The 27,916-nt window shown below is 44.1% G+C and overlaps 1 protein-coding gene across 2 annotated transcripts; it reads right to left on the reverse strand.

Moving 5' to 3' along the window:
• Window positions 1–3,468: 3,468 nt before the first annotated feature.
• On the reverse strand, window positions 3,469–27,708 carry LOC147610246 (protein CURVATURE THYLAKOID 1C, chloroplastic-like). 2 transcript variants are annotated; one of them, XM_086786344.1, is made up of 6 exons: window positions 27,440–27,708; window positions 15,638–15,735; window positions 15,342–15,428; window positions 8,341–8,403; window positions 8,214–8,251; window positions 3,469–3,669 (listed from the first exon to the last, which is right to left on the reverse strand). In XM_086786344.1, exons 1-6 carry the CDS (start codon window positions 27,702–27,704, stop codon window positions 3,546–3,548), a joined length of 675 nt encoding a protein of 224 aa, XP_086642470.1. In that variant the 5' UTR covers window positions 27,705–27,708; the 3' UTR covers window positions 3,469–3,545. The 2 variants fall into 2 exon arrangements, with proteins under 2 accessions (XP_086642470.1, XP_086642471.1); XM_086786345.1 differs by lacking the exon at window positions 3,469–3,669 and adding an exon at window positions 7,800–8,134 and having other exon boundaries at window positions 27,440–27,700.
• Between the last annotated feature and the right edge of the window lie 208 nt (window positions 27,709–27,916).

Raw genomic sequence — 27,916 nt, forward strand, 5'->3', positions numbered from 1 at the left:
GTGATAAAATTGGTTAAGAAGATTAGTATTAAGTTAAGCATTTTCATAAAGAGCTCCAAATTTAGCTATGGTTATCTTTGTTAGTAAACAACATTGCAAACAACAAAGACAAAAAGGAGCTTAAGAAAGCGAGTGTGTAGAGAAGGGCGACCTTTCGGGTCTTATCAACAACACTAAAGAGAGGTGCACCACCACCATTACGAGTTGACAAAGGAGCATCGCTTGCAAGCAGCTCAATAAGTTATAAACAACAAAGCAAAATCGCCTTGAAGCAAGAGTTGTGTGCAACATCATGGACAACAAGGAAACAAGGGTAGCAACAGAAACAAACAAATCTAGTCGTAAGGCAGATTGCCATATAGGAGAGAGCTTCCATCAGTTTGTCGTTGAGAGTTAAAGGTAAAAAGAGTATGGCGCAAATTGATTAAGGCTCTTGAGCGTCCAACAGGGCAGGTAGCGAGAAAAGCTCTGTCAAGTCCAACATTAGAAGAGAGCACACTCCCGCCATTCTCCAGAGGAGAGAGAAACTAGCTGCCACCATAGCCACACAGAAGAAGCTTTCAAAGATAACAAAGAGAATAGTGAAAGGTTATGTGCAACCCTTAGGTCCAAAAAAACCTTGTCCTCTTAAGGACCCTTTAGAGTAAGTTCCAAAGCCAAAGGTTGAATTATATGGTCATTTGTAAAGGTGAAGTCAAAGATCCAAAAGGTAGCACATGAAAAGCACATGAGGACACATAGCATGTGAGCATTTATGGACACATGGATGGCACAAGGATGCATGCAAAGAGTTCTCTTTTCTTTTTAACAGTCCGCCACATCTTGTGAGTTGGGAGCTCCATGAAAGCTATCAAAGAATGTATTTGGATTAACTCTAATCGAATGACATCGTGTGGTTTTCTTATGAGCATTGCCATTGTGTTACTAATATCTTAATAATTTTCTTAATCTTATTAGTTCTTAAACATGAGTTTAATTACTTGCTATGAGCCACCCTAAATCCATGCTTTTTAACATGGTATCAGAGCCACCTAGGAGACTAGCCATAGTAGGTGGCAATATTAGTTAAGAAGATTAATATTAAGTTAAGGGTTTTCATAGAAAGCTCCAAATTTAGTTGTGGTTGTAACCTTTCTTCCTCAGAATTTGTATAAACTTGGAGAGGTTATCTTTATGAGATAGAGAGGGAGAGAAGAGTTTCCTTCATCAGTAAACGACAACAACACAAGAGTATTTGTGCACAAAAGAGGACAAGCATCTAAAGCAAAACACCACATCAACATCATCATCATCAACAGTTCGACAGCAACGTCGAGTAGCAAAAAGGCTTGGCAAAAGCTCACGCAACAACTAGAGAATGGCATAGAGAAGAAGAAGCCATCGTCCAACCTCTGTCAAAACATCGCCAACAACAAAGACATAAAGGAGCTTAAGAAAGCAAGTGTATAGAGAAGGGCGACCTTCCGGGTCTTATCAAACAGTAGTAAAGAGAGGTGCACCACCACCATTACAAGCTAACAAAGCAACATCTCTTGCAAGCACCACAAGTAGCTCAATAAGTAGTGGACAACAAAGCAAAATCGCCTTGAAGAAAGAGCTGCACGCTGCACCGCGGACAGCAAGAAAACAAGGTAGCAGCAGAAACAAACAAATCTGGTAGTAAGGCAGATTGCGATAGAGGAGAGAGCTTCCATCAATTTGCCGTTGAGAATTGCAGCTAAAGAGAGTTTGGCACGGATTGATTAAGCCTCTTGAGTGTCAGCAAAGTAGGTAGCGAGAGAGAAGCTATGTCAAGTCCAACCGTGGAAGAGAGCGCACAACCACCATTCTCAACAAGAGAGAAACTAGCTGCTGCCATAGCCACACAGAAGAAGCCATCGACGATAACGAAGAGAAAATAACAAAAAGAATAGTGAAAGGTTTTGTACAACCCTAAGACCAAAAAAAAACCTTATCCTCTTCAGGGGAAGACAAAATCTTCAAGCCTATGTTCTACATATATATACTTTGTATCATCTCAAAAATAAAGACACCCATCATGAAGAAGCTAAATGTTATAAGCACACATGAGTATGCACACATGCACTTACAAAAAAGAATTTATCAAACATTTTTAAGCGGCGAGGTAAGCACACAAATCTCTCACTACCATAAGCAAACATTGTAAAGGCCGCTATATGAGTAGGCCCAAAGCCAATTCTCAAACATTGTAACACATGTGCTTAATGTCAAATAGAGAAAGTCAACCAACTCCCTGTACCTAGTTGCTTAAGACTAGTAATAGAGGCCGCACCATTTTTAAGTTTGACTAGCCTAACGTGAAAACTAGTCATCTTGATTTGAAATGCACTTGACCTTTCCACTACCATAGCCATAGTATTCTAGTAAAAGATTCTCAACAGCGAGCTTTTGCTTGTGCTAATCTCCTAGGCCAAGCCTTCTCACTCTCTTACTAAAGTTTGAAATCAAATGGCAAGAGTTGAGGCCAAGTCATCACCACCAAGTATCTAATATGTGGTGTAAGAAAAGCAAAGGTGAGAGATCACTTACAATGGTTACATGAACTCATGCTATTCATTATAATAACATTCATTTCCACCGTATTCAATGATCTCCTTGCTTCCAATTACTTGCCGATTACAAAACCTCTTACCGAACGAGAAATCCCTTATTCGAAAGGCAACAATGATAACACCAAAAGCCATGTATAGTAATAGCCACTAATACTTTTTACATCAATCAATCTCTAAATTGATTTGGTAATATCAAAGCAATAACAATCACAGGAATGGCATGGACAAAGCCACCCATTGCTAATATGAAGCAATTAATGCCAAGAACTTGTAATAGAGATGCAAGAAGCTTCAAGAACGATTCCAATATGTGAATCTTACAAAGATTCAAGTAAATGCTTTAAGAAAGCATGGAAAAGCATCCATTTGCTTCAAGAAAGCCATTCCATACATTCAGAATCGCTCAAAAGCAACAAAATGCTTCATAATCTTGCCAAATGAAAAGCTTACCAAAACCCTCAAGATTCAAGCAATGTTGAAGAATCACAATAAAAAGAAATCTTTACATTATGCTTGCATTCTTTCCAAAATATTTGCTAATTACGATGAAATCACTATTTTGTGCATAAATCTTGGAAAGCACAAACTTCTTGATAAAACCTAATCACATGAAAGCTTGGAAGATGCCATTACCTTGGAAATAGATAAAAACTTGAAAAAATCAAGCATTAAAGCTTTGCTTAACCATATTTGATGCATTGAAGCTTGGAAAACACTCTTAAGTAGCTCCTAATGTGCATAAGCATTTAAAAAAACACCCTAGAGCTCTATTTTTGCCACCACCCAACCCTATGGGAAAGTAGAAACACAATAGCACTTGCTCATGACAACTATACGTCAAGAATGGTTCAGAAATTGCTCATAAATGGTCCCAACAAGTCCCAATAGCTATTGGTTTGCTGTCTTGAAAGTTAGGGTTAACAAAAATAAGCTAGAAAAAATTAGGCATCATATCTCTATGGCTTGATTTGCTTAAGTTTTGATCAAGAAAGGCTCAAAATTGCTAAGGAAAAGCTTAGGAAAAAATGCTTGAACTAGGGTTTGGAAAGATTCAAGAAATTTGGGAAAAATAGATCGCTGCAAAGTTGTGATACCACTGAAACAAAGTAGAACACTGATTAGCCCGAGTTTGCACAGCTCCTCAATAGAGAAGGGAACGGTCTTCTTCTCAAGTGGAAGAAGTCACCATAGCCAAAATTAGAGAGAAAAGTGTAAATTGTGATTAGTATATTCATTAGCCTTATTTTCACTTATATAAATGACCACCCTAAAAGTGTCCATGGATATAGTCAACCTACTTCCTAACCTTTGGCCCCTTTCACATACACTTAATCCCTTGGCCTTAGGCCGAAAATGGATATGAGACTTCTTTTAAGTCACACACACACACGTGTATGTATGTATATATATGTATATATATGTATATGTATGCATATATATGTGCATGTATATGTGTATGTGTGTGTGTGTGTGTGTGTGTGTGTGTATGCATATGTATATGTGTATATGTATGTACATGTATGTATATATGTGTGTGTATCTATATTATATATATATATATATGCGTATGTATATGTGTATATATATATGTATGTATATGTATGTGTACACACACACACACACATACATATATATACACATACATATACATACATACATACATATGTATGTATGTATGTATGTATGTATGTATGTATATGTCATGAGTAGGTGTGTCCTTTATTACAAGTCTTCAAGGTAGTTTTAATTGGTTGGTACAATGTTAAGTAAACATACCTCTAGACTCATGCCTGTTGACTCGCGCCTTAAGACTCATGGCTCACATGTCCAGACTCACGGCTCATGTGTATTGACTCGCGTCTTTTTTCACGGGATTATGGGCTTATTACTCCCAACCCGAGAAATGTTGGCTTGGTTTTGGAGTTTTCAGAGGTTTTTTGGACTTGGTGAGGAGTGATTAGTCCTAGTTTTTGGTGTATATAAAAGTGATTGTGTGTTTTTTGTTTGTTGATTTTACATGCTCTATACCCCTCACCATCTCCCAACTCTCCTGCCCCTGTTCAAAGCGCACCCCCCCTTTCGCTTTCTCCCACAGGTCCACCTGGTGCTCTCACCCCCGTCCTCCCTTTTGCCTCCCCCTTTTTATATCTGCAACCCACGCCCCATCTCCTGCTTCCCCGCCTTACCCTCTTCCCCACCTCCCCTCCCTGCTTCCGCCCACCCCCCTCCTTACAATCTTGTTTTCCCTTCCAAGTGTTTATTTCTCTCGGGGTTCTTTTATCCATGACAAGTTTCGACATCTTCTGGTCTTAAACCCCCAAGAGGACTCCATGGCAGCTGCTCCGTCATCCCCAACCGAGGCCACCATCCCTTGCCTCTTCTTTTTCCGAAGAGGATCTCTAGCTCCTCGCTTTGACAGTAGCCTCTTTGGAGACCTCCACCTTGGTATGCAAGATTGTGGGTAGCCGCCCGGCGTACGGACAGTTTAGGGATTTGTTACAGGCAAGCCTTCTCAGTGCACCTAGAAAGATCACTCACATTCATCCTCTAAGGCATGGCTACTACTAGGTAGAGTTCCATTAGCCTACAGCTTCGGACAGAGTGATGCAGCTCAGCCCCGTCGTGCTGCGTACGGCCCAAGGCTTCTTTGCGAAAAATAGCAAGGCTTCGACCCGGCGTCCAACCCTTTGGCTGGTTTCTCAGGCTTTCCTGTGGACAGCCTACTTCCAATTCTTACGAAGCAATACATTCTTCTCCTCCAGGTGATAGGTCATGCTATCAGGAGGGTGATGGAAACCCCCACCCCCCCCCCAAACCGCCGCTTCAGCTCTTGCATGGATGGCTGGGATTCCAAAAACCAAGCCCTGGCTGAGGCCTGCGCAGGAGAGTGGCAAACCATTGGCCCCATGCAAGACTGCCGGTCTCAACGTCGAGAGCCGAGAGGCATTAGCAAGCTTGTCAAATCTAGGATGATACGCTTGTGTCAGAAAACCGTTTTGAGCATTTCTCAGCAGCCCCCCGACTATGATGGGCCCACCTCTATTCCTTGGAGGAACCCCGCCTCCTTTCCAGGAACCGTTACCTCGTCGGGACCCCCCTCCAGATTTTCAGCCTCTAGTGGGGATCGTTGACCCTCCAGTGCATGCAGCGGGCCCGGCCTCGCAGCCATCTTCTCCCCCACCCCCCCCGCTCCACAAGTGAACCCTTCTCCCCCACCACCCCCCCTCCCGGCCTCCTCCCCCTTCCCCGCCATCTGCTCCGACGGTACCAGATGGAGCCAGTCGACTACAGTTTTTCCAATGCCTCCCCATTGATGGAGCAAGCATGTTCGAGGAGATGGTGACTCCCATCCGCATTTGTGTCGTGCTATACCACTCCAAGCCGTCCACCCCAGAGAGTGGAGCGTTGATCTTCTCCTTCCGAGTCCAGCGCCAGCTGGCTGTACAGACAGCCATACAGCAACCGTACGCCCATACGTGTGACAGCAATTGGTGGTTTCTCTCTCTCTCTCTCTCTCTCTCTCTCTCTTTTCTGGCCGCCTTCAATCTGGTGGTTGCAGTCGTGTTGTACCTGTTTTCTGTTGGTTGCTTACAAGACTGATTTGGGACAGTTTTGGGACAGTTTTGTCTTGGCTCTAGGAAGAGATCTTGGCCTGAGTCTTGTTTATGCTTTGTGGAAAGTTGCTCAGTATATTGTGGAAAATTCGGTGCATGACTGCACCCTCACCTTGGATTCTTTGTAAAGCTTCTACGTAATAAAGAAGTTCCTACAGGGGGGGCGGCCGTTCCGGCTCAGTGTGTTGTCTCTCTATATTTTGTGGCTTCCCGCAGCATTATTCTCTGTTTTCATATTTGAAGTGTCTTCTCTACTGTTCAAGGTCCCCATGGATCGGGCTCCTGCCCATATTATTACGTGGGGCACTATTGCTTGGGCCACTAAGGCCGCGATCATCATGTTGTATGAGGAGGAAGGTGGGGGACTAGTCCTTCAAGTCTCTCACCTTTGTATTGCCATTGTGCTAGTTCCAGCTCCACCTAGTGGTCATTGGACCCCGGGTTCTAGCCAAAGATGGGAGATTTACAATAGTATAGCTGCGTGGCATATATGGAGAGCTCGATGCAGCGAAGCCATCGAATGCACCCTCACCCCGCCAACGGAATCTATCCGGAGCATCTAGCTCGATATCATTCATACCCTCCGCGGTCAATGGGGGCAACTTCAAGGCAGCTCAAACCGCATGAGGGAGCGTCAAAAGGCCTTCCTCAGGATCTCGCAGTAAGGTCCCTTTCTTACAAACAGTGGTGGCGAGCCACTTGGCATTACAAACCACTTGTGTGGTTATTTCCGCCTCCCCCCATTGTATGAGATAGCCTTCTCCTCCTAAAGCGGCCAACCAAAGGAGAAGTGCATCCTCCCCTTTGTTCATCAAGTCTCACATTTCCCCTTTGGGGGGACGGATTCATACTTAGCCATTTTGGCTATTTTTCTTGGTAACTAATAGAAGGATCTTTTTCCCCAAAAAAAAAGAGAGATTGGGGATTCCTTGTGAGGGTTTGGAAGTCTTAAGGTTATTAATGATGAAGCGGCATTAATTAATACCACAACAAATTTTGAGTGAATATAATAACATAATGTTGTTGGGAATCAAGGTCTTACCTATGTATGAAAGGCTTCTAAGCCTAGTACGTGTGTGTGTGTGTGTGTGTGTGTGTGTGAACATCCCTAAAAAGGGTATGAACACTCATTTATATGTGTGTATCGTCAAGCGCCACCTTCACATAAAAGAGTTCCCTGAACCCTGGGGTCAACAGACGACAATCTCCAACCAGTCTTGGCCTTTTTAGTCAGTCATGATCAAGGCTCAACTGAGCATCTACACCTAGTGAATCACATCTATCTAGATAAAGCCACATTGGCTGGCCTGCACTATTGGCAATACAGTTACATAGAAGAGCAGCTGGCCGACCACATCAACTGGGATACAAAACCTCTGCAGCCAGGATACCTGCAGGAGCTGTTAACTACCAACCCCCTTTATGAAGGGTGCTGGGAGAAGTCCGGGGCAGGATTCAACCGGGGTTGAAAAGACAGTCAAATGGGCTTTGTTATCGATACAGACACGAAGGTCAAGGGGAAGCAATCCTGAGCATGGTCTGTTTCTTTAAAAAATGGCATTCGTTGTATCCAGAGTAAGTTTCTCAAAGATCCAAAATTTTACGCGAGAAATTCCAATAGCAATTTCTTTAACTACTCTTGTTCCAGTCAAGACAATCAACTACAAACCTGTGAAAATAACTTTTCCCTCTAGGCCAAATCTCAAAAACCTAGCCTCTTTGAAACAAAAGGCTTTTTGACATTGATCATCTCTCTATGCTTGCTGATGTCTAAGAGACGAATCACAACATAACCAACTGGTAAGTACTCTAGCATCACAGACCCCAAAATCTGTGGCTACCTCTTACACACTCACGAAATCTGCTTCATGATATATAAACTATTCCCTGCTATCAGAACCAGTGATTTTATTCAAGATACTTTCTATTTCGCTTAGTAATTCCTCCCTGCACACCACGGGCCACGTAATCTCAAGACATGGACTTTGCAATGCACTATATGAAACACAAAAGAAATGACACATACCTGTCAGGTTTGAACAAAAGGTACCGGTATGCAAACCACTACGTCAAGTCATGACATTGGTAAGTATTTGATTGAGGTCTCAGACTACTACTTGTACAAAAACAGATAAAATTGAGAGATTTCTTACCGAAGAATACAAGGCACCAACCAACTCAAAGAAGCTTGGAACAAGAGGCAGATTATTAATGGCCTGCATGTGTGCCTCGGGAAAAAAAAAAAAAAAAAACTTTAGATCAGCTTTAGTGTTGTTAGATCTCCTTCTTTAGAAACACTGTTTTTAGTAGACAATAAAGACAATAGGGAACGGCACTTCACAGGGTTGGGGGAGGCAGCTCTGACTGATCTACGTACCATTTTGGACATTCTTTAGTTTCCATACGTGGATGGGCTTTGGAAGGCACGAGGACACATGAAAGGATATGATGTACAAGCTTTGGGAACAGGAAATTATCCAGTAACAAAGGGCCAAAAACACTTGAATTTTGTTGATGACCATGCCTGGAAGGATGACTTGGAGGAGTTGTGTGATGGCAGTGAAGCCTCTGGGAAACTCAAACATATATGGGAAACCACTCTCGTAGGATATCGGAGCAGGCTTGACGAGGACCATATGAAAAGGTTATAAGGAGGCCACTTTTCTGTGTTTTTATGGTGTAACTGGTTCACGTATACATACTGATGAAGGCAGGACAGTTTATAACGTGTGCACCCTGTATTGTAATGTGATGTGAACAAGATTACTCACCAGGCTTGACATCTTGGACACTATGGCATATTTAGGCATTCTTCTATATATTGCCGATGTTTTTGTTTGTTTTTAACCCTCTATAAGCTGAAAAAAGTAAGTTTTACGTCAACAGGACTATGTATTCAGTTTCTGAGCAATATGCAATATCTCTTTTGCTATACGATCATGTCTGTACAGTACGTACAGCTCTGATGCACACCCGTACATTCCTTACTGCTCGTACTAGGCCCTATATTGCAGCTCTGAGACCTGGTTCTGCCTTCTACTGGCTGATTTACAGTTTGTACTAGCTATACCAGCTGATTTATTGTTTGTACGGACTACACTGGATGATGCACTGACTGTTTTATAGTTTGTACCGACTATATTAGATGATTTACTGTTTGTACCGGCTGATCTATTTTTCTGTACTGGTTGTACCCGGTTGTTTTGCCAAATGTACCTGCTGTTGGGCACTTATACCGACTGTTAATGCCTTTTTTCTATTATGGGCTGCATATGGACCTGTTTGTGCAAGTGTACCAGGTTGTACACGCATGTACTTGCGGAAATTTATGGTGTATATTGTGTTTCTTCATTCAGCTGAATTATTTAAGGTCTATGAACATGGGAAAAATCTGTCAGAATACGCACCGGAGATGATGACCAGATCTGGGAACACGAGCAAAAACACATGCAGAAAAAATACAGCACAAGAGAGAGAGAGATATAGGCGTGTAACTCTGCTCTGTATACACAAGAAGATCCCGGTATGATACACTAGTGGCAAGGGGGCTGGGGGCCTATATATATGCCCCCACATGAGCAGTCGGCCTGCTGAAAAAGGCTCCACGACTGCATCATCAGTCGGCCAGCACCATGCAGCCAGTCGGCCAGCACTGAGGGTCCACGACTGCATCAAGTACAGTCGGCCAGCACCTGTACACACATCCTGATGTAGTCGGCCAGCAAATGGATCCTCCTGCCAACTCAAGGTTGCCTCCCAAGCCACAGAAAAAATGGGAAAAATAGGGGAAAAATGCGGAGAGTGGGGAAAAATGATAAAACACCTCATAAAGGCGGGCACACCCACAACAAAGGCCCTGGTGTATAAATCTAGACAGGAGATGACTTCTAACACCCCCTCTCAGCTCCTGGCTGTGAAACCAACCACTGGGAGCTGGGGTGCCGCCTGAGCAAATCCTGAGAGAGCGACTTCATGAAGAGGTCCACTGTACTGTCCTCCGTTGAACAGAACTCTAGCAAGATGTCATCAGCAACGATCTGTTCACGAACAAAGTGCCTCTGGATGACCATGGGTTCCTCCAGTGGAAGCCCAAACCTACAATGCAACCTCTGCATCCTCACCACCTCATAAGCAGCATCACAAGCAGCCCGGTACTCTGCCTCTGTGCTCGACAGGGCAAAAGATGACTGCCTCTCACTGCTCCATAAAACTGCTCCTGGGCCTGAAGTAGATCTCCTCGTGTCCGGATCTCCTCCCCAAACCGAGTCACTCCAACCGTGGAGTCGGACTCCATCCAGCAATCCCCCTCCTATGTACAAGAGTCCATGATCCTTCGAATGTCGCAGAAACAACAGGAAACGCAATCCTGCCTCCCAAAAGAGTCATCCGCAACCATGAGCTCAACTGCCTCATCAGGAAGCTCCCGTCCAATCTGATGTCCATCAACCAGATCAATGAACCATCCTGCTTCTGAGTCAAAGAGGCATCACACTGCTCACAAGGATCAACACCTGTTACGGTGCATAAACAAGTCCTGGAAACCTCCTGAAAACCACGCAAGGCCTTCTGAAACCTGTCAACCACCCCCTCTGAATCCGGAACCACAAAGCCTGGAGAAACCACCTCCTTCTGCTAGTAATCAGTTGCCACCTGCCTGGCTTTCCGAAAGGTCCCCGTGGAAAGAACATCCTCATCTACTGGAGGTTCTTTGTCCCGAACACAACGAGACATCAGAGCATAAGTGACCTATTCAGTTTCCTCTGACTCACGAACACAAGAACCACCAACATCAGTACTGGAAAGTTCCTGCCAACTGCTGCCATCTACTGGCAAGCTATCCACCATTTGGTCTCGAAAAGCCTACACCTGCAGCGTATCCACACTTAAGTGGCCATTACCAGACTGCAACTCATCACAAACCTGAGGACCTGGGAGAGAGTGTTGAAAGCTTGTAAACTCCATTCTCCACTCCACCTTCCCAAACCACTTGGCCTGTTGCTTTGTCCCGGAAAGCAACAAAATGCTCATCAAACTCCACCCGTACGCCAGTCTTGCAAACCTGATGCACTGACAACAGATGAAAACCAAGTGCCGGAACATACAACACCTGGGAGGAATGCTTCCCCCCTCTGCCATTGGGAACTATCTCCATCCTGCCCTCACTGTGAACTGGGATAGTGGATGTATCCCCAGTAAGAATATGACCAGAAAGCCTGCAGAGATTCTGTAAACCGGAACGGGAAGGAGTCATGTGCCTGGAAGCACCACTATCGAGAATCCACTCTCGAGTATCCGTTGCGGAGAGTCCTCCAATCTCCTCCCTGCCTGAAGAAAATGAAACAGCGGTGTCCACCACCTCCAGGTGCACAAAAGCCGGAGTCTTCATGATTGTTGCTGAGGAATCTTCACCCTTATCGGTCTTCCGCTTGGGACACTGCCTCCAATAGTGGCCTTTCTCGCCACAATCATTACAAGTCCTCTCTGCCTTCAGTTTCTCGCGGTCAGCGTCGGACTTCTTCTCAGAAGACTTCTCCGATGAAGCCTTCCCTTTGCCCGAGTTACGGCCGTTCAACCGTTGGCCAGTTAAGGCCTCCGAACCTCCACCCTGAGGAGGGTTCGTGAATCATTCCTCCTAGTCCAGGACCATGGGCACAAGCTCCTCCCACGTGATGGTGCTGAGCCTGCCACCACTGGTAATCAAAGACGAGTAAAATGCTGAGTACGAAGAGGGCAAATGTGACAGCAACGTTATGGCCATGTCCTCTAACGATATCTCCTTCCCAGCCTGAAGAACTTCCTGCTGAAGAGCCTGCAGCTTGTTAATATGCTCCCGCATCGTTGACGACTTTGCAGGGCTCATAACCCGCATCTGTACTTCCAAGGAAATCCTCTTCATGGGCGATACCTTGTTGTAAAGAGAGGCCAAATGCTGCCATATACCTCTGGCCAGCGTCATATGCTTTACATGATTGATTACCTGTGGTGTGCAGTTGAGAAAGATAAACGAACGGACCCTGGCGTTGACACGATCCCACATCTGTGTTTGCATAGATCTTCATTATAGTTGGAGTGGATTTGGAGACCGGGCGGGGTTTTCAGTGAAAAGGTTGCCAGGAAGGGAAGGATGACACGTTTGGGACCCTGTGAATAGACCATGGGATGATGACAATCATCCAAGAAATAGAAGTTGGAATCCCGTCATCAAGTTTAGCAGAGGGGAATGTCATGTGCAAGACGTGTGCAGACTAATCCCAAGGCTGATCCCTAGGGGCGACAGATAAAGAACCAGATTAGAACCTATTAAGGACCAAATTTTGGAGCTTGTGCTACTATTTTGGGCGGGAGTACCTTGTGGAGAGGACAAGAGGCTGTCGGCCAATTTTTAGAGGAGCATTTCTCTATCAATTGCAGCATTGTATTGGAATATTTGTCCTGGACCTAGCCGACAACATGTCGGCCGCTCCATAGAGGTTTTTCACTCCACCATGGAGTTGAGTCATAGGTTAAGACTATAGATTACGTGTTCTCACCTTTTTGATGGCAGCCATGGGCTCGCCAAGACCTGTACACCTTTTTGTACATTATAAATATATTGAATATTCAGCTATCTCTCACTCCTCTCTCTATCTTCTATATGTGTTTTGCATCAAGCATGTTCCACGATGGTGTTTAGGGCTGAAAGGATACTCCGAGAGCTTCCGCACATCGTCGGGGTGTGGATACGCCCGGGCTTGTAAAAACCGAGGCAATAGGAGCGGTAGAGAAAAAAACATACTTTGATACTGAGATGGTAAAACTTCGAGAAGAGATGCTTAAGGAAGTAGTTAGTTCACTTGCCGAGTGGTTTTCAAACCATCTTCTATGATACCTAGTTCGGTAGCCCTTCTTTCATGCCAGAGCTTTATGTGGGTTCCACGAGGGAGCAAACCTAGGAGTTTGAGGATTCCTGATTGAACCGAGGAAATACACTCGGAATTCCACCCTTTTCTAGGTAATAGGAAGATACAGATAATACGAGGGTTCCTCAAGGGGAAGGTCCTAACCGGATGGATGCAATTGTTGGGATTCGGAGTCTCATGTGTGTCCCCTCGTGTGTGAACCACTATTTATGTGCGTGAACAGCCCATAAAAGGGTTATTGTGCTAGTAGTGTGTAAACACACATTTGCTTGCGGGGAAAAGGGGGAGCAAGGGGAGGGAAGGAGGTTCGGGCCGCTAAAGGCTCTGAAGGGTCAGAGAGCCTCACAAGAATCTGAATACCTACAGAGGGGCAATGGTCTCCAGATAGGGGGACTGGAAGTGAGTTCCTTGAGGGGAGGGAGGGGGGGTCACCACCATTGGGGAGCTGCTAAGATAAATACTCGTAACGGTTCTCTAACACAACTGTATCTGTGTCCTACTAGCCTAGCACGCCTCACGGCGCCGCTCTGCTCTGGTGGTCTACCAGCCGTTTGCCACTCTCCTACATTGAGATCGACTGAAGTCCGGTCCTAGTGCTTTGGTGCCTAGAGGCCGAAATCCCTCCCACCCCCTAAGGAGGATCTGAACTCGGAACCTACCCGGGGGGAGGAGCCACTAGAAGCGCCCTCCTGGTCTAACGGCAAGGACAAGCACTAGAAAGGTGTCCCATCTATCAGCCGGTGAAACATTCGCCTGAGAGGAAAGAGGACTCAACTCTCTGCAAAATAGGGTCCCCCCCGAGGCAAGTAAGTGATATGGCATGAGGCACCGACTCTGGAGAGGCTATGCGAATGGAATCCCAGCCGTCCTAGCAAGAACTGAGGCAACGGTGGGGAGGGGTTCCTGTGAAGAAACAGCACTTTTCCAGCCATAAAAAGATATTTTCTGGAATTTTTTATTTTTTATTTTTTTGAGTTTTTTTCTTGTCTTGGCTTTTGGCCGACTCCTGTATGGTGACCGACCAGCACCCCTCTATGCTATAAATAGCACAGCCTCATACCTCATCACCAGTGTACCACTTCATTGCCATATTAGGTACCACCTGGCCACCTCCACTAGGGGTTCACTGTGCATTTTCCTCTGTTGGTCCAGGCCGCCATCTGGAGGACTCATATCACCCAACGTTCGGCTGTTTTCTGGCGTTTGCATCAGGCCTACATCAGTGTTACATCTCAGCATATGCCAGCGCCTACTTCAGAGCACTTATCAGCGTTTATACATCAGCTCACACCAGTGTTTTGCTCCAGCAGACACCTGCGTTTTGCTGCAGCTCACATCAACACTTGTCATCAGGTTGTCCTCCGTTTTACATCTGCGTTTACATCAGGTGTACATCAGCGCTTATCATCTGAGCCTTACGTCGCTTACATCAGGTACGTAGCACCCTTATCACCAGAGCTTGCACCACTCGGGACGGCAACCCTCTCTGCTTCAGGTACGCAGCACCCATGTCATCAGAGACTGCACCACCATCATCGTCATCGACGTTACCTTTTTCCCCTACCACTATCACCTCGGAGTGCTCTGCCACACATCGACGCGAGCCTTCGTCATCGACCGTGCTTCACCTCCGACATCCTTCTCTACTTCAGCACTGGTCTTCTTTTTGCTCAAAGTCACCTCTCATATGAGGGCTCTTGTACATATCTGCACTCACCTTTTTATATATATTCACTCACATATTTCATGCTGTGTGGTTTTACTCTGATCTCTTGTATATCTGGTCCTTCCGTCCTTTCGCCCTCACAGTTCCATCACCCTCCCAATAGAACCAGCAATCACCGGGAGAAAAGGTATTCATTCCTAAGACCAGGAAAGCCTGAGACACCAGCCAAAGGGAGGTAAGAGGGACTGGGACAAAATCGAGACAAGGGAGCACAGAATGGGAAAAATGTACAGGGTAGTTGAGGGTGGTCTTAGAGTTTAGCAGAATGTCATAAACACTCAAAGAAAAGACGTAGTCGATGAGTGTGTGTAGGTAAAGGTTTTGCAAGCAGGGTAGATGTAGGTGCATGCCTATGAGGGCAGGTCGATGTGAAGCTGCCATGAATTCATTATGCTGGTCCACTTCAGTACAGGCCCCAAAGGCAATGCAGCAAGCTACTATAGATTTGCATTACATCCAGACAAAAAAAACTTCATTGTAAAAAATTAATTAGATTGAGGAGATAATCATAAATTGTAGAAGTGCGTACACTGACAACACCCATAGATGCCCACAGTGTAAGGAAAGCTGCAAAGCCAAGAGTACCAAGGGCTATCTTGTCTTCTGTCTTGTCCCACTGATGTCACGCATAAATAAACATCACCATTTAAGTAATGAATACTGGTAAGTCATAAAGTTGAATAAGAGCTGCATCTCCAAAAAACTGCAGAAAGTATATACTAACACAAATTTGAGTCTAAGAAGTATTCAAATAGAAAGGCGGCATGCAGTCAAGTCATGATGTACACATGGCCACCTGCACAGAGATGCAACAATAGAACTTACTGCCTCTTGAAGACTCTCAAAAGTATCTCTCGCGACCTTATTAACATCAAAGGGTTCTTCTGTAGCCATCGCAACCACCCGTATACCTTGTTTTAATCCTGAAAAACCAGAAGGGAATCAGCCAGATTAATTAGGCACAATACTCACTGACATTTGTACTTCATCTGACCAGATTATTGTAACTTTTGGTCTCATAGGTCATTTTGGCCTTTCGAAGACATTAATACAGATTTCATTTCATTTCCTCTCTCTCTCTCTCTCTCTCTCTCTCTCTCTCTCTCTCTCCAGATTTTTCCATGACTCAGTATTCTCATGGATTTGTTGTACGTATTCTCATGGATTTGTTGTACTATCTTTTGGTCTCACATACCCTTGGGGTCTTTTGAAGACCTTAATATATCTTGAACAATATACTATGAGATTAGAGAGGTTTCCTTGCCTCTTCGGGGAGGGAGTTGAGCCAATTGACCCACTGTCTCATCACTCGTGTCATTGACTTCCTAGACCAATTATATATATATACCTTCATAAGGTCAGAAAAATCTAAACTTACGAATTGAGAGATTTGAGAAAGAAATAATAGTGAAGAAGGACAAAGACAAAAACAAAGCATTTGAAAGATCAAAAATAAATAAACTAACAAACCTAGCTACTAAGGAGAGGAAATCAAAAGATAATATCAAACGAAGACTTTTAATTAAGACATTAACCAAAAAAAAACCCAAAAACCAAAAAACAAACAAACAAAACAAAACACACAAAAAAAACCCCAAAAAAAAAATCAAAACAAAAAAAAGGGTAGACACTGCCCTTGAATCTTGAAATTGAATCAAGAGGTAAGACTCCCTTCACATCATCATGAGTACAACACAAGAAATAGCCAAATTTAATGGGAAGCAGTTTTACACATGGCAGACAAAAACCATGTATTTGCTTATGAGGAAAAATCTGTGGGGACTAGTTAAGGGAAGAGATGAATGCCCAGAGACGAGAGGAAAAAATGAGTAGAAGAGTAGGAATGAAAAAGCATTGGGACTTATTGAAACTCAATTTAAATGATGAAATCATTCATCACATCACAGGGATACAGTGGGCAAAAGATGTATGGGATGAACTCAATAAATTATTTGGCACACAAGCTAAAAATTCAAAGATAAATCTGTTAATGGAATTCTACAAATTGGATATGAAGGAAAGTGAACCTTTAATCACACACTTGAACAGATATAAAAGCATTAAGTAACAGCTGGCAGCTATTGTAACTTGGTTGAACACAATGCTAATCAATACACTTAAATACACTAAGATTTGAAGGACACTTGCTCAAATACAAGAAGAAAATTGCTGAATTGACAAGAGACACACAATGAGCCGGAACGGCCGACTCCTCCCTTGAGTAAATTGTATTACTATTGGATAAATTCAATACATAGCTTCACGGGCATCCATTGCTAAATCCTCCATGCCAATGCATATGAAATTCAGCATTTAGAAAACAATGGTATGTCGATGTAGATCACCAAGGAGCTGCCTTGATGCCCGGCCCGACTTCAGTGCCCATATTCTCTACCATTGGCTCTATGTTCAACCAAGCAAGGTAGCAACATCTTCAAGAGCACATAGGACAAGAGAAATACTACACAGGGCGGCTAAACAAGGAGTCCTGCCCTTCTACTGAATAAGTAATGACAACACATTGTCCAATTAGCTTACCAGTCTTCATAGAAGTTGTTGCAAGCGGAAGCCTTCGCGTTGGAAGCTTTAGAAGTGTTGATATCTTCGATTTGCCGCAATCCTTCACGACAAAAGTCTTCAAGAGGATGAAGGGAACCCTGGGAAAGCTTCCCCTATGGTTCAACTTGAGAAAGGAAGGCTGAAATTAGGGTTTTCAGCAAGAAGACCAGAAATTACAGCAAAAATGAGAGCTGTTTTGCTGAATTTCAGTCATCGGGAATGAGTAGGAGAGTGATTAGCACTTGGAAACACTCTTGGAAGCTTGGAAAACACCCTAGCAAGTTGGGTATGGCTATGGAGAGCTTGGAAATGGAGAGAAATGGTGAAAAAACAGAGTTTTCAGCCTCCAAAAATCCTCATGAAGAGAAAACACGAATTTTCTCTTAATAAGTAAGTGAATTGGGGTCCAATCAGGTGAGGGGACATGGGAAAATGCCCATTTATGAGTAAAAAGGGAGGATCAGGTCCTGGACATTGAGTCTTGTCCGCCTCAGGACTTCAGCGCGACGAGTGTGAACTTGAAAACAGTCATAATTTATATGTGACTTTTGAGCGCCCAAACTTTAATGAAGTGGGAACGCACTCACTTATAAATATTGGCTAAGTCCTAAGGGCTATTTGAGCCTAGATTGGGTAATACTTACCACCTGTTCACATGCCACACAACCATGTCAGCAGACAGTTTCACACGCACGGTTCACGGGCGGGCGTCCCCTAGCCCGGAACTACACATAGGTCATGCAGGCATGAAAACAGCATGCAATTTCATTTGCAGGCAAGCACATAAAGATGCTATGCAATGCAGCATTGGCATGAGCAATTTCCGTTCATGAAACCATATAAGATCAGGCGTTTCCAGGCAAGTATATGCGATACCAGACCCAGTGGAAAGCCAATCCTCCAAGCATTTCCGAGCATGTACACAAAGGCACAAGTCCCAGCGGAAAGCTAAGTCCTCCAGATATTCCGAGCATGATAACGTCAAGTCCTAGCGGAATATCATATCCAACTATACAGCATGACACGTGTCAATCACATGCATAGGCACATTCCATAAGCCATGGACACCAATCCAATATGTACATAGTGTGAAAGCAAGAGTGAACCATTCGGGTGGCCAAATGGTGACATTCCCCCCCGCTTCTAGACAGTTGTCCGCAACTGAAATGCATCCAAATATGCCTGTAGTAACTGCGGGCAATCTCCAAAGAACTCTTCATCTACCCATTTAGCATCAATGGGAAGATACTTCTTAAACTTCACAAGGTAACGCCTCACAACCTTGCCTGCAGCAGCAAGTTTGCGTTCCTTGTGATACACAATTTGCTCTGGCTGCAAGATCTCCTCAAGCTCATCCACTTTTGGTGGATCCTCAATGACCATTTCAGTGGGCTCCGGCCCCACATACTTGCGAAGGAGACTCACATGAAAAGCATTGTGTATGTGCCAATGACTAGGTAATGCCAATCTGAAAGCCACTTCATTGATCTTCTCGATCACTCGAAAAGACCCATAGTACCTGGTTGCAAGCTTAGGATATGCACCCTCTTTGCCAAGCCTCTTTGCAAGTCTTGCTTTCTCAAATTTCAGCAATACCCAATCATTCTCTTTAACATCCAATTGCCTTCTATGCTTGTCGGCAGCCTTTTTATGCTTGTCTTGTGACCTTGCAATGGCTGTCCGCACCTGAGCAAAAGCAATATCCAAGTCTCTTACATACTCATCAGCTGCAAATATCTCATCCTTTGTGCGAAGGATGGGTGGCAAAACCACCTTACCATAAACAATCTCAAACGGGGCCTTTCCCGTAGATGCATGTACTGTGTTGTATGCAAATTCCATATGCGGTAAGTACTTCTCCCAAGAAGACTTCTGATCCGCCACATAACATTTCAAGAGATCCAACACAGCTGAATTTGCAGCTTCACTTTGCCCATCCGTTTGAGGGTGATAAGCTGATGAGAAGTCCAATTTGGTGCCCATATTATCAAATAAGGCCCACCAAAAGAGACTTGTAGTCTTGGGATCTCGATCCCCCACAATGGACTTCGGCATTCCATGATGTTTGAACACTTGTGCAAGATATATTTTAACCATATGCTCAGCTTTGATGGTCTTTTTGACCGGCAAGAAATGAGCTTGCTTGCTAAACCTGTCCACAATTGTCCAAATTGCATCATTACCCTGTTGGGTACGTGGCAAGTCCATAATGAAATCCATCGTAATACTTTCCCATGGCTGCGTGGGAATAGGCAATGGCTGAAGCAAAACCTGGTGCCTTTGGCCTATCAAATTTGACCTTTTGACAGGTGATACATGCACGTACATGTGCCTCTATGTCCTTCCGTATACCTGGCCAAAAGAAATACCGCTCAATCATGTGCGTAGTAGGCATTATGTCTCTATGACCAGCATATGGAGGAGCATGGCACTCATCCAAAACCTTTTGCCTCATGTCAGACACCACACATAGGCAATTATCTTTCATAAGATAACCCTCTTTGATCACATATGAGGCATGTGCATGACCAGCCATCAAATTAGTCCAAATAGTGGCAAAATCAGCATCCGTATGATACAAATCACGCATGGTAGACAAGTCCCCATGAGAGGCAACCGAGATAGCTGCTACATACGGCTTTCGTGACAATGCATCGGCCACTACATTCTTCTTTCCCGGGGTGTGCAAGATCTGAAAATGAAACATAGAGAGGAAATTGGCCATCCTCATATGCTTCTCTGACAACTTAGTTTGAGAAAGAAAATACCTCAAACTCTGGTGATCTGTCTTCACAGTGAAATCAGTCCCAAGAAGGTAATGTTTCCATATAGTAAGTGCATGAATTACAACCAAGAGCTCTTTCTCATAAATGCCAAGAGATAGCTTTGCATCATGCAATCTACGACTCTCATAAGCCACGGCATGTCCCTCTTGATTAGGACAGCTCCTATGTAATTTCCAGATGCATCACATTCCACACAAAAAGGCTTTTGTAAATCCGGAACAATCAACACTGGACCATGAGTAGTTTGCATCTTTCAATTTGAGGAATGCATCTCTCTCTACATTAGTCCATTTGAACACGGCCTTCTTCTTTGTCAAATCATGCAAAGGAGAAGCAATCCATGCAAAGTGCTGAATGAACTTGCGGTAGTAAGAGCATAATCCAAGAAAACTACGGATCTCATGGACCGAACTCAATTCGGGCCAATTCCGAATTGCATCAATCTTTGCAGGATCCATCCGCACTCCATCTTTGGACACAATATGCCCAAGATAATGTATCTCTGACAAGAAGAACTCACTCTTCTTTGCATTTATGAAGAGTTTATGCTTATGGAGCTCTTCAAAAACAATAGCCAAATGAGCTTTATGCTCTTCTTTGGTCTTCGAGAAGACTAGGATGTCATCAAAGAAGACACCTGTAAATTTCCTCTACCCACGGAATACGCGATCCATCATTCTATTGAATGTAGCCGGGGCCTTTGTAAGACCAAAAGGCATAACAAGATACTCATAAAGCCCAAATGCTGTCCTAAAAGCAGTTTTGTGTACATCCTGAGGCACTACACGCACTTGATGATATCCACTCTTGAGATCAATTCGGCTAAAGCATGCCGATCCATCCAACTTGTCAAGGATGTCGTCTATGCGTGGAATTGGAAACCGATTCTTGATAGTAAGCTTATTCAAAGCTCTATAATCCACACACATACGAAAGGATCCATCCTTCTTTTGAACCAAGAGGACGGGTGAACAATATGAAGAAGAGCTTGGCAAAACCAAACCCTTCTCAAGAAGCTCATTCAATTGCTTCATGATCTCCTCTTTTTGGGATGCACTTACACGATAGGCTGGCCTATTAGGTGGTGAGCTACCCGGCACAAGATCAATGCGATGATCTTCCGGTCATACAGGTGGTAACTCATTTGGTAACTCATCAGCAAAACAATCATTGTGCTCTTGCAAAAATTTCAGCCTATCATTACAAAGAGTGTTTACATGTACATTATTTTCCTGAACAGGATCTCGTACAAAAATCAAGTACGCAAAAATACTCTTTTTCATTCCTTTCTTAATTTGTACATGAGATACAAGGGGAATGGTATCACCCTCTTCACCAGCATCAATTACATGTTCTCGGCCTTTATGCATGAAGGTGATCCTGTTAGTCTTGTAAGCCTTACATGGATCAATACGTGTATGCCAAGGCTTTCCAAGCAATACATCACAGCCATTCAAAGGCGCCACAAGAAAATCCTCATGATCCACATAGCCTTGAATGTGTATATGCAACTTGCCAAAAATAGGCATGACCTGCACTTCTCTACCAACAAAGGCAGCCCCTGCTTCAATTTGAGGACCCATGTCCTCCACTTCAATACCCAAAGCAGCTGCCATCTGAGTGGATATGAAATTTTCAGATGCACAATCATCAAACATGAACAAAGCAGGCTGAACCTTGAGTTGTCCCCAAGCTTTGCATACAACCCTATCTTTGCTATCATGTGAAGTGTTGCCCTGCACATCCGGAACCATATGCACATTAGGCTTCGGTACATTAGCATTTTCAGCTTTGTTCTTCTTATTTGGACATGCTCTTGCCATGTGCTCAGTGCTGCCACAAGTAAAGCATTTGCCTTCACGCATATATTGCTCCTTCTTCTCAGCACTAAGACCAAAGTTTGCCGGCTTATAAGGGCGCTTTTTAGCAAACTTATTTTCAGCTTTTGGACCTGATTTGGCTTGGTTTTGGTCCCATTTAGGTGGCTGTCCATCATTTTGCAGGTTTTGGACATCCCTCTCTTTGCCTTGAAATGAGAGTTTAGCCTTATTGGATCGACTCAATTTGAGTTCCAATTGCTCGGTGGCGGTGGCGGTGGCGGTGGCGGTGGCGGTGGCGGGCTGCGATTAATTGGTGTAAGGTATGACCAGGATACATTTGTAATCCCGCTTTGTACATGGGTTGCAATCCCGATTGAAACCTTCTCTTCCTTTCCGCCTCGGTGACATGCATAAATGGAGACACCTCCAAGAGCACTTTCCAAAACTTTTGTACATATGCATTTACCGATTCCCCCTCATTTTGCTTTACCCAATCCCACTTCATTGTTATCTCATTCAATGCATTGGGAGGCAAGAATTGAGCATAGAACCTCTCCTTGAACTCTTCCCATGATCTAACGGGATTCGGTGAGAGCTTCTCCGTGAGCCACCAATGGGCAGCAGTGCCTTTCATGAACATGCTTACATGCCGGGTCATGGATTTCTAAGTGAAATCCTCATCACTGAAAGCAATATCAAACTGAGCAATAAAAGCAAGTGCCTTTGATGCATCATATTCCCCATGATATGTGTCAAACTTCATAGATTTGTCTCCGGCTTTGAAGTCATGAGACTTTGATGCATGTGTGTGCATCTCAACATGTTTTCCCCCATGTTTGTCCTTTGGGACAGCCCCTGTGACTCGCATCATTTTTGGACCAAAAGGTGATACATAAGGCATAGATACATGTGTCCTGTAAGCATGAGGCATGGCTGGCCCCTCAACATGCATTGATACATTTTCAGCCATAACTTCTCCCTCACGAGCACACTTGTCGAAGGCATGAGTGGCATGAGAGATACGCGGAATACCTGCACCAACAGAAAATTGCAGCCCATGTTGCATGTGTTGTGCATGTACATTTTCAGCCGGCAATGGCATTTGACATACATTTTGACCACTGCCATAAACATTGTATCCTTCACGGGCTACATAAGGTATTCCTGCATGGCATGAAGTCACTGATTGTTCCTCTCCCATAGCATGGAGATTTATCCTCTTAGACATAAATTCTTATTCGGGCACTTGTCAGGATTCCAAGACATGTGGGATGGTTGCCTTTTCTGCATAGGCATCCTCGGTACGAGCGAAGTATGCACGTGCTGCATCCCTCGGTTGCATGTGCAACTCTTGAGCAATCATTGCCATTGCATGATCCATATAAGATTCAGCTTTCTTGGCGTTCAAACGATCATGTACCAATGGATCCTCGCGGCAATAGAGATTCAATTCTTCTTCTTGTGCATGGAGAAGAGCCTGCATACGAGTAAGTTCAGCCCTCAAGACTATGGACTCTTCTTCTTGCATCTTCTCTTTGCCCACGGGACAGCTGTCCCACATATTCATGTTCCCTATTGTGCACCACATGAGTTTGCTCATCCTGTAAAGCATTGGAGGCATGCATTTCATTGTCCCTGCCTCTTGTATTAGCATCTCCAACATTCATTGTATGGCTGTCCATAATGCTCTAAGTGTAGAGATAGCTAGTGTTCACGGTGATCGTCTCTCACGATAGAAGTGAAAGAGAACCGTATGCTCTGATACCAATGTAACTTGGTTGAACACAATGCTAATCAATACACTTAAATACACTAAGATTTGAAGGACACTTGCTCAAATACAAGAAGTAAATTGCTGAATTGACAAGAGACACACAATGAGCCGGAACGGCCGACCCCTCCCTTGAGTAAATTGTATTACTATTGGAGAAATTCAATACATAGCTTCACGGGCATCCATTGCCAAATCCTCCATGCCAATGCATATGAAATTCAGCATTTAGAAAACAATGGTATGTCGATGTAGATCACCAAGGAGCTGCCTTGATGCCCGGCCCGACTTCAGTGCCCATATTCTCTACCATTGGCTCTATGTTCTACCAAGCAAGGTAGCAACATCTTCAAGAGCACATAGGACAAGAGAAATACTACACAGGGCGGCTAAACAAGGAGTCCTGCCCTTCTACTGAATAAGTAATGACAACACATTGTCGAATTAGCTTACCAGTCTTCATAGAAGTTGTTGCAAGCGGAAGCCTTCGCGTTGGAAGCTTTAGAAGTGTTGATATCTTCGATTTGCCGCAATCCTTCGCGACAAAAGTCTTCAAGAGGATGAAGGGAACCCTGGGAAAGCTTCCCCTATGGTTCAACTTGAGAAAGGAAGGCTGAAATTAGGGTTTTCAACAAAAAGACCAGAAATTACAGCAAAAATGAGAGCTGTTTGGCTGAATTTCAGTCATTGGGAATGAGTAGGAGAGTGATTAGCACTTGGAAACACTCTTGGAAGCTTGGAAAACACCCTAGCAAGTTGGGTATGGCTATGGAGAGCTTGGAAATGGAGAGAAATGGTGGAAAAACACAGTTTTCAGCCTCCAAAAATCCTCATGAAAAGAAAACACGAATTTTCTCTTAATAAGTAAGTGAATTGGGGTCCAATCAGGTGAGGGGACATGGGAAAATGCCCATTTATGAGTAAAAAGGGAGGATCAAGTCCTGGACATTGAGTCTTGTCCGCCTCAGGACTTCAGTGAGTGTGAACTTAGAAGCGGTCATAATTTATAAGTGACTTTTGGGCGCCCAAACTTTAATGAAGTGGGAACGCACTCACTTATAAATATTGGCTAAGTCCTAAGGGCTATTTGAGCCTAGATTGGGTAATACTTACCACCTGTTCACATGCCACACAACCATGTCAGCAGATAGTTTCACATGCACGGTTCACGGGCGGGCGTCCCCTAGCCTGGAACTACACATAGGTCATGCAGGCATGAAAACAGCATGCAATTTCATTTGCAGGCAAGCACATAAAGATGCTATGCAATGCAGCATTGGCATGAGCAATTTCTGTTCATGAAACCATATAAGATCAGGCGTTTCCAGGCAAGTATATGCGATACCAGACCCAGTGGAAAGCCAATCCTCCAGGCGTTTCCGGACATGTACACAAAGGCACAAGTCCCAGCGGAAAGCCAAGTCCTCCAGATATTCCAGGCATGATAACGTCAAGTCCCAGCGGAATATCATATCCGACTATACAGCATGACACGTGTCAATCACATGCATAGGCACATTCCATAAGCCATGGACACCAATCCGATATGTACATAGTGTGAAAGCAAGAGTGAACCATTCGGGTGGCCAAATGGTGACAGCTATTGGCAAAAAGGTAGAAGATGATGAGGCACTAGCAGTGCTTTTGAAGAGTGTGGACAAAGGTGAATATGAAAATATTATAGCAACACTAAAGAATATACTTGAATTGAAGCTGCACGAGATAGAAGGAACTCTACTAGAGCAAGAGAGCAGAGGCAAAGAGAAGAAATGACTCGACTCAACAGCAGGAGAAGAAAAAGCATTCTTCACCCGAGGAGGATTCTCTCGAGGACGAGAACGAGGAAGAGGCAGAGTAGGAGAAAGGACCTTCACTTGCCACAACTGTGGAAAGCCAGGACACATGGCAAGAGACTGCTACAGCAAACCCAATGGAGAAGGAACCACATCGGCAAACTTCACGGAGGCTCCAAAGGAAGTGGAGTCGGATCATCTTTTCTGTGAGAGAGAGAGAGAGAGAGAGAGAGACCCCACAACCCAATGTAACCTGCCCCAACAAAGTAAAACCACCTCTGAGCCACCCATGATGTAGGCCACGTGGTAGATGTATGTGTGAGCACTTTAGTCAAGGTCGCGGGCACTTGTAGTAGCCTTGGACACATAGAGAGAGAGAGTGTCAAGGACTATGAGTTTAGGGACTTGAGGCACTCGTCGCGGGCTATCAAGTAAGAGAGAAACTTGGTATAGGATCCAGGTGTGCTAGGAGTATTCACTTGAGAGGAGGTGTTGAAATATACAAGTGAATAGGGTGTGTGCGGGAACAAGCCCTTGGCAAGAGGCTGTAGAAGAGAATGTGTAAATGTGAAAGAACCTGTGAAAAGGTGAGAAGAATCTACTGGGAGAGAATAAAGGGTAGCATGAGAAGATTTAGGAAGAAGGGAGATATTCTCGGAAAAGTGAAGAGGTGGAGAGAATCAAGCAAAAGAGGTGGAGTGAATCAAGGAAAAATCAGTGGGATTTGATGCTTGGATGTAAACTCTATAAATTGAGACATTGGCCTAATGAAAATTTGCTGGTTTTTTATTATCTATGCCTACGTTAAGCTATTTGTTAATTATTCACTGATCACGTCTTAATTATTCACTGATCACGTCTTAATTATCGTCTAATCACTTTGTTAATGATGTTGATTCTAGCATTTGATCCACCATAGCTTATCACATTGCTGTAATTTCAACAAGGTGCAGAGTTGTATACCAATACGGAACTGTACAGAAGCTGGTCAAACTTATCCATAACTTGATCTTCCTAGATTGTTGTTCGCACAAGCTCTTGACATATGTCTGGCTCCAAACCAATAAATGGACAGGCCCTGCTTAAGTACACTAATAATCAGTGTTTCCCCCAAGAGCAACATCTTCTTCTTCAAAGAAAGGAAGCCAGGGGGCTTACACACTTAACTATTAATGCAAATAAACACTTATGGATAGCCACAGCCTTATTTATGGCAAAACTTAAACCACAAAATTGTAAAAGAGATATGCACATCTATCACCTCACTAGGACCAGAACCCCTCAGAAAATTTTATTACCAAGGAGTATTTCACTTTGTAGAAGCTTGGGAGCCTTTCAATTCTCCACAAGGAGATGGTCAGATTATCCACATACAATGTCTAGTGTTACAAATACATCTGGGCCTCTGACATATACCCAAAGGTACCAAACACTCGTGTAGAAATTCCAACACTTGCGTGGGTGCTGATCTTCCCCATATTCACAAGCCCTCATAACCACCATAAGACTCAGCTAAATCAATAACCACATATGCACCATAAATACCTATGTGTGAACTCTTGCACATGCAGCCCACAGCTAAATCGGGCAAAATCAACTGGTACAAACAATGATTCAATATTACATATATAATGTTCATTTTCCCCTTTCAGTGCAGATAAACATATATGTGTGCTTAAATGTATGTCTGGAGTAAATACCCCGATGCGAAAATACGCCCCCCTCCCCCCCCGCTCCCCAAAAAAAAACAAAAAAGAAAAAATTGATAAATAATTTTGGTCGTACAGATGTAGAAATGTATGTATTTACGTATGCATGCGTGCACGTACGTTTGTACGTATGCGTCTAGAGGAGAAAATACGTTCAGAACAGACGATGATCCAGCGAGGCCAACAAACCTGGAGACTTGTTGAGGGGAGGGGAAAAGGCAATCTTGATGGATCGCAGGGAGGAGGTCTTCCAGAGGGGAAGGCGCCCTGAAGAAGCTGCCCTTGCGAGCACACAGGATGTCCTGCTAACCCGTGCGCTTGTGCCACCATTGCCGCTGCTGCCTAGCAGGGCCGTCACCGAACTGGCAGCCATGACCAGTGGCAAAAGAAATGTGCTGTTGCGAGACAGTTTCACACTATACCGCCCGAATACCTCGGCCCAAGGTTCGCCCATGTGCCTAAAGTCAATGCAGCTCGCACAGCCCATTAGTGGAAGGGGGCATTAAAAATTAATACACACAAAATTCGTTGTGGTATTAATTAATGCCTCCTTCATTAATAACCTTAGACTTCCAAACCCTCACAAAGATGTCAGAATACGCAGCGAAGATGATGACCAGATCTGGGAACACAAGAGCAAAAAACGTAGGCAGAAAAACAGCAGAA

This window comes from Cibotium barometz, chromosome 49 (genome assembly GCF_041138505.1).
Source record: "Cibotium barometz isolate CiBa-2024 chromosome 49, ASM4113850v1, whole genome shotgun sequence".
NCBI classification, from domain to species: domain Eukaryota; kingdom Viridiplantae; phylum Streptophyta; class Polypodiopsida; order Cyatheales; family Cibotiaceae; genus Cibotium; species Cibotium barometz.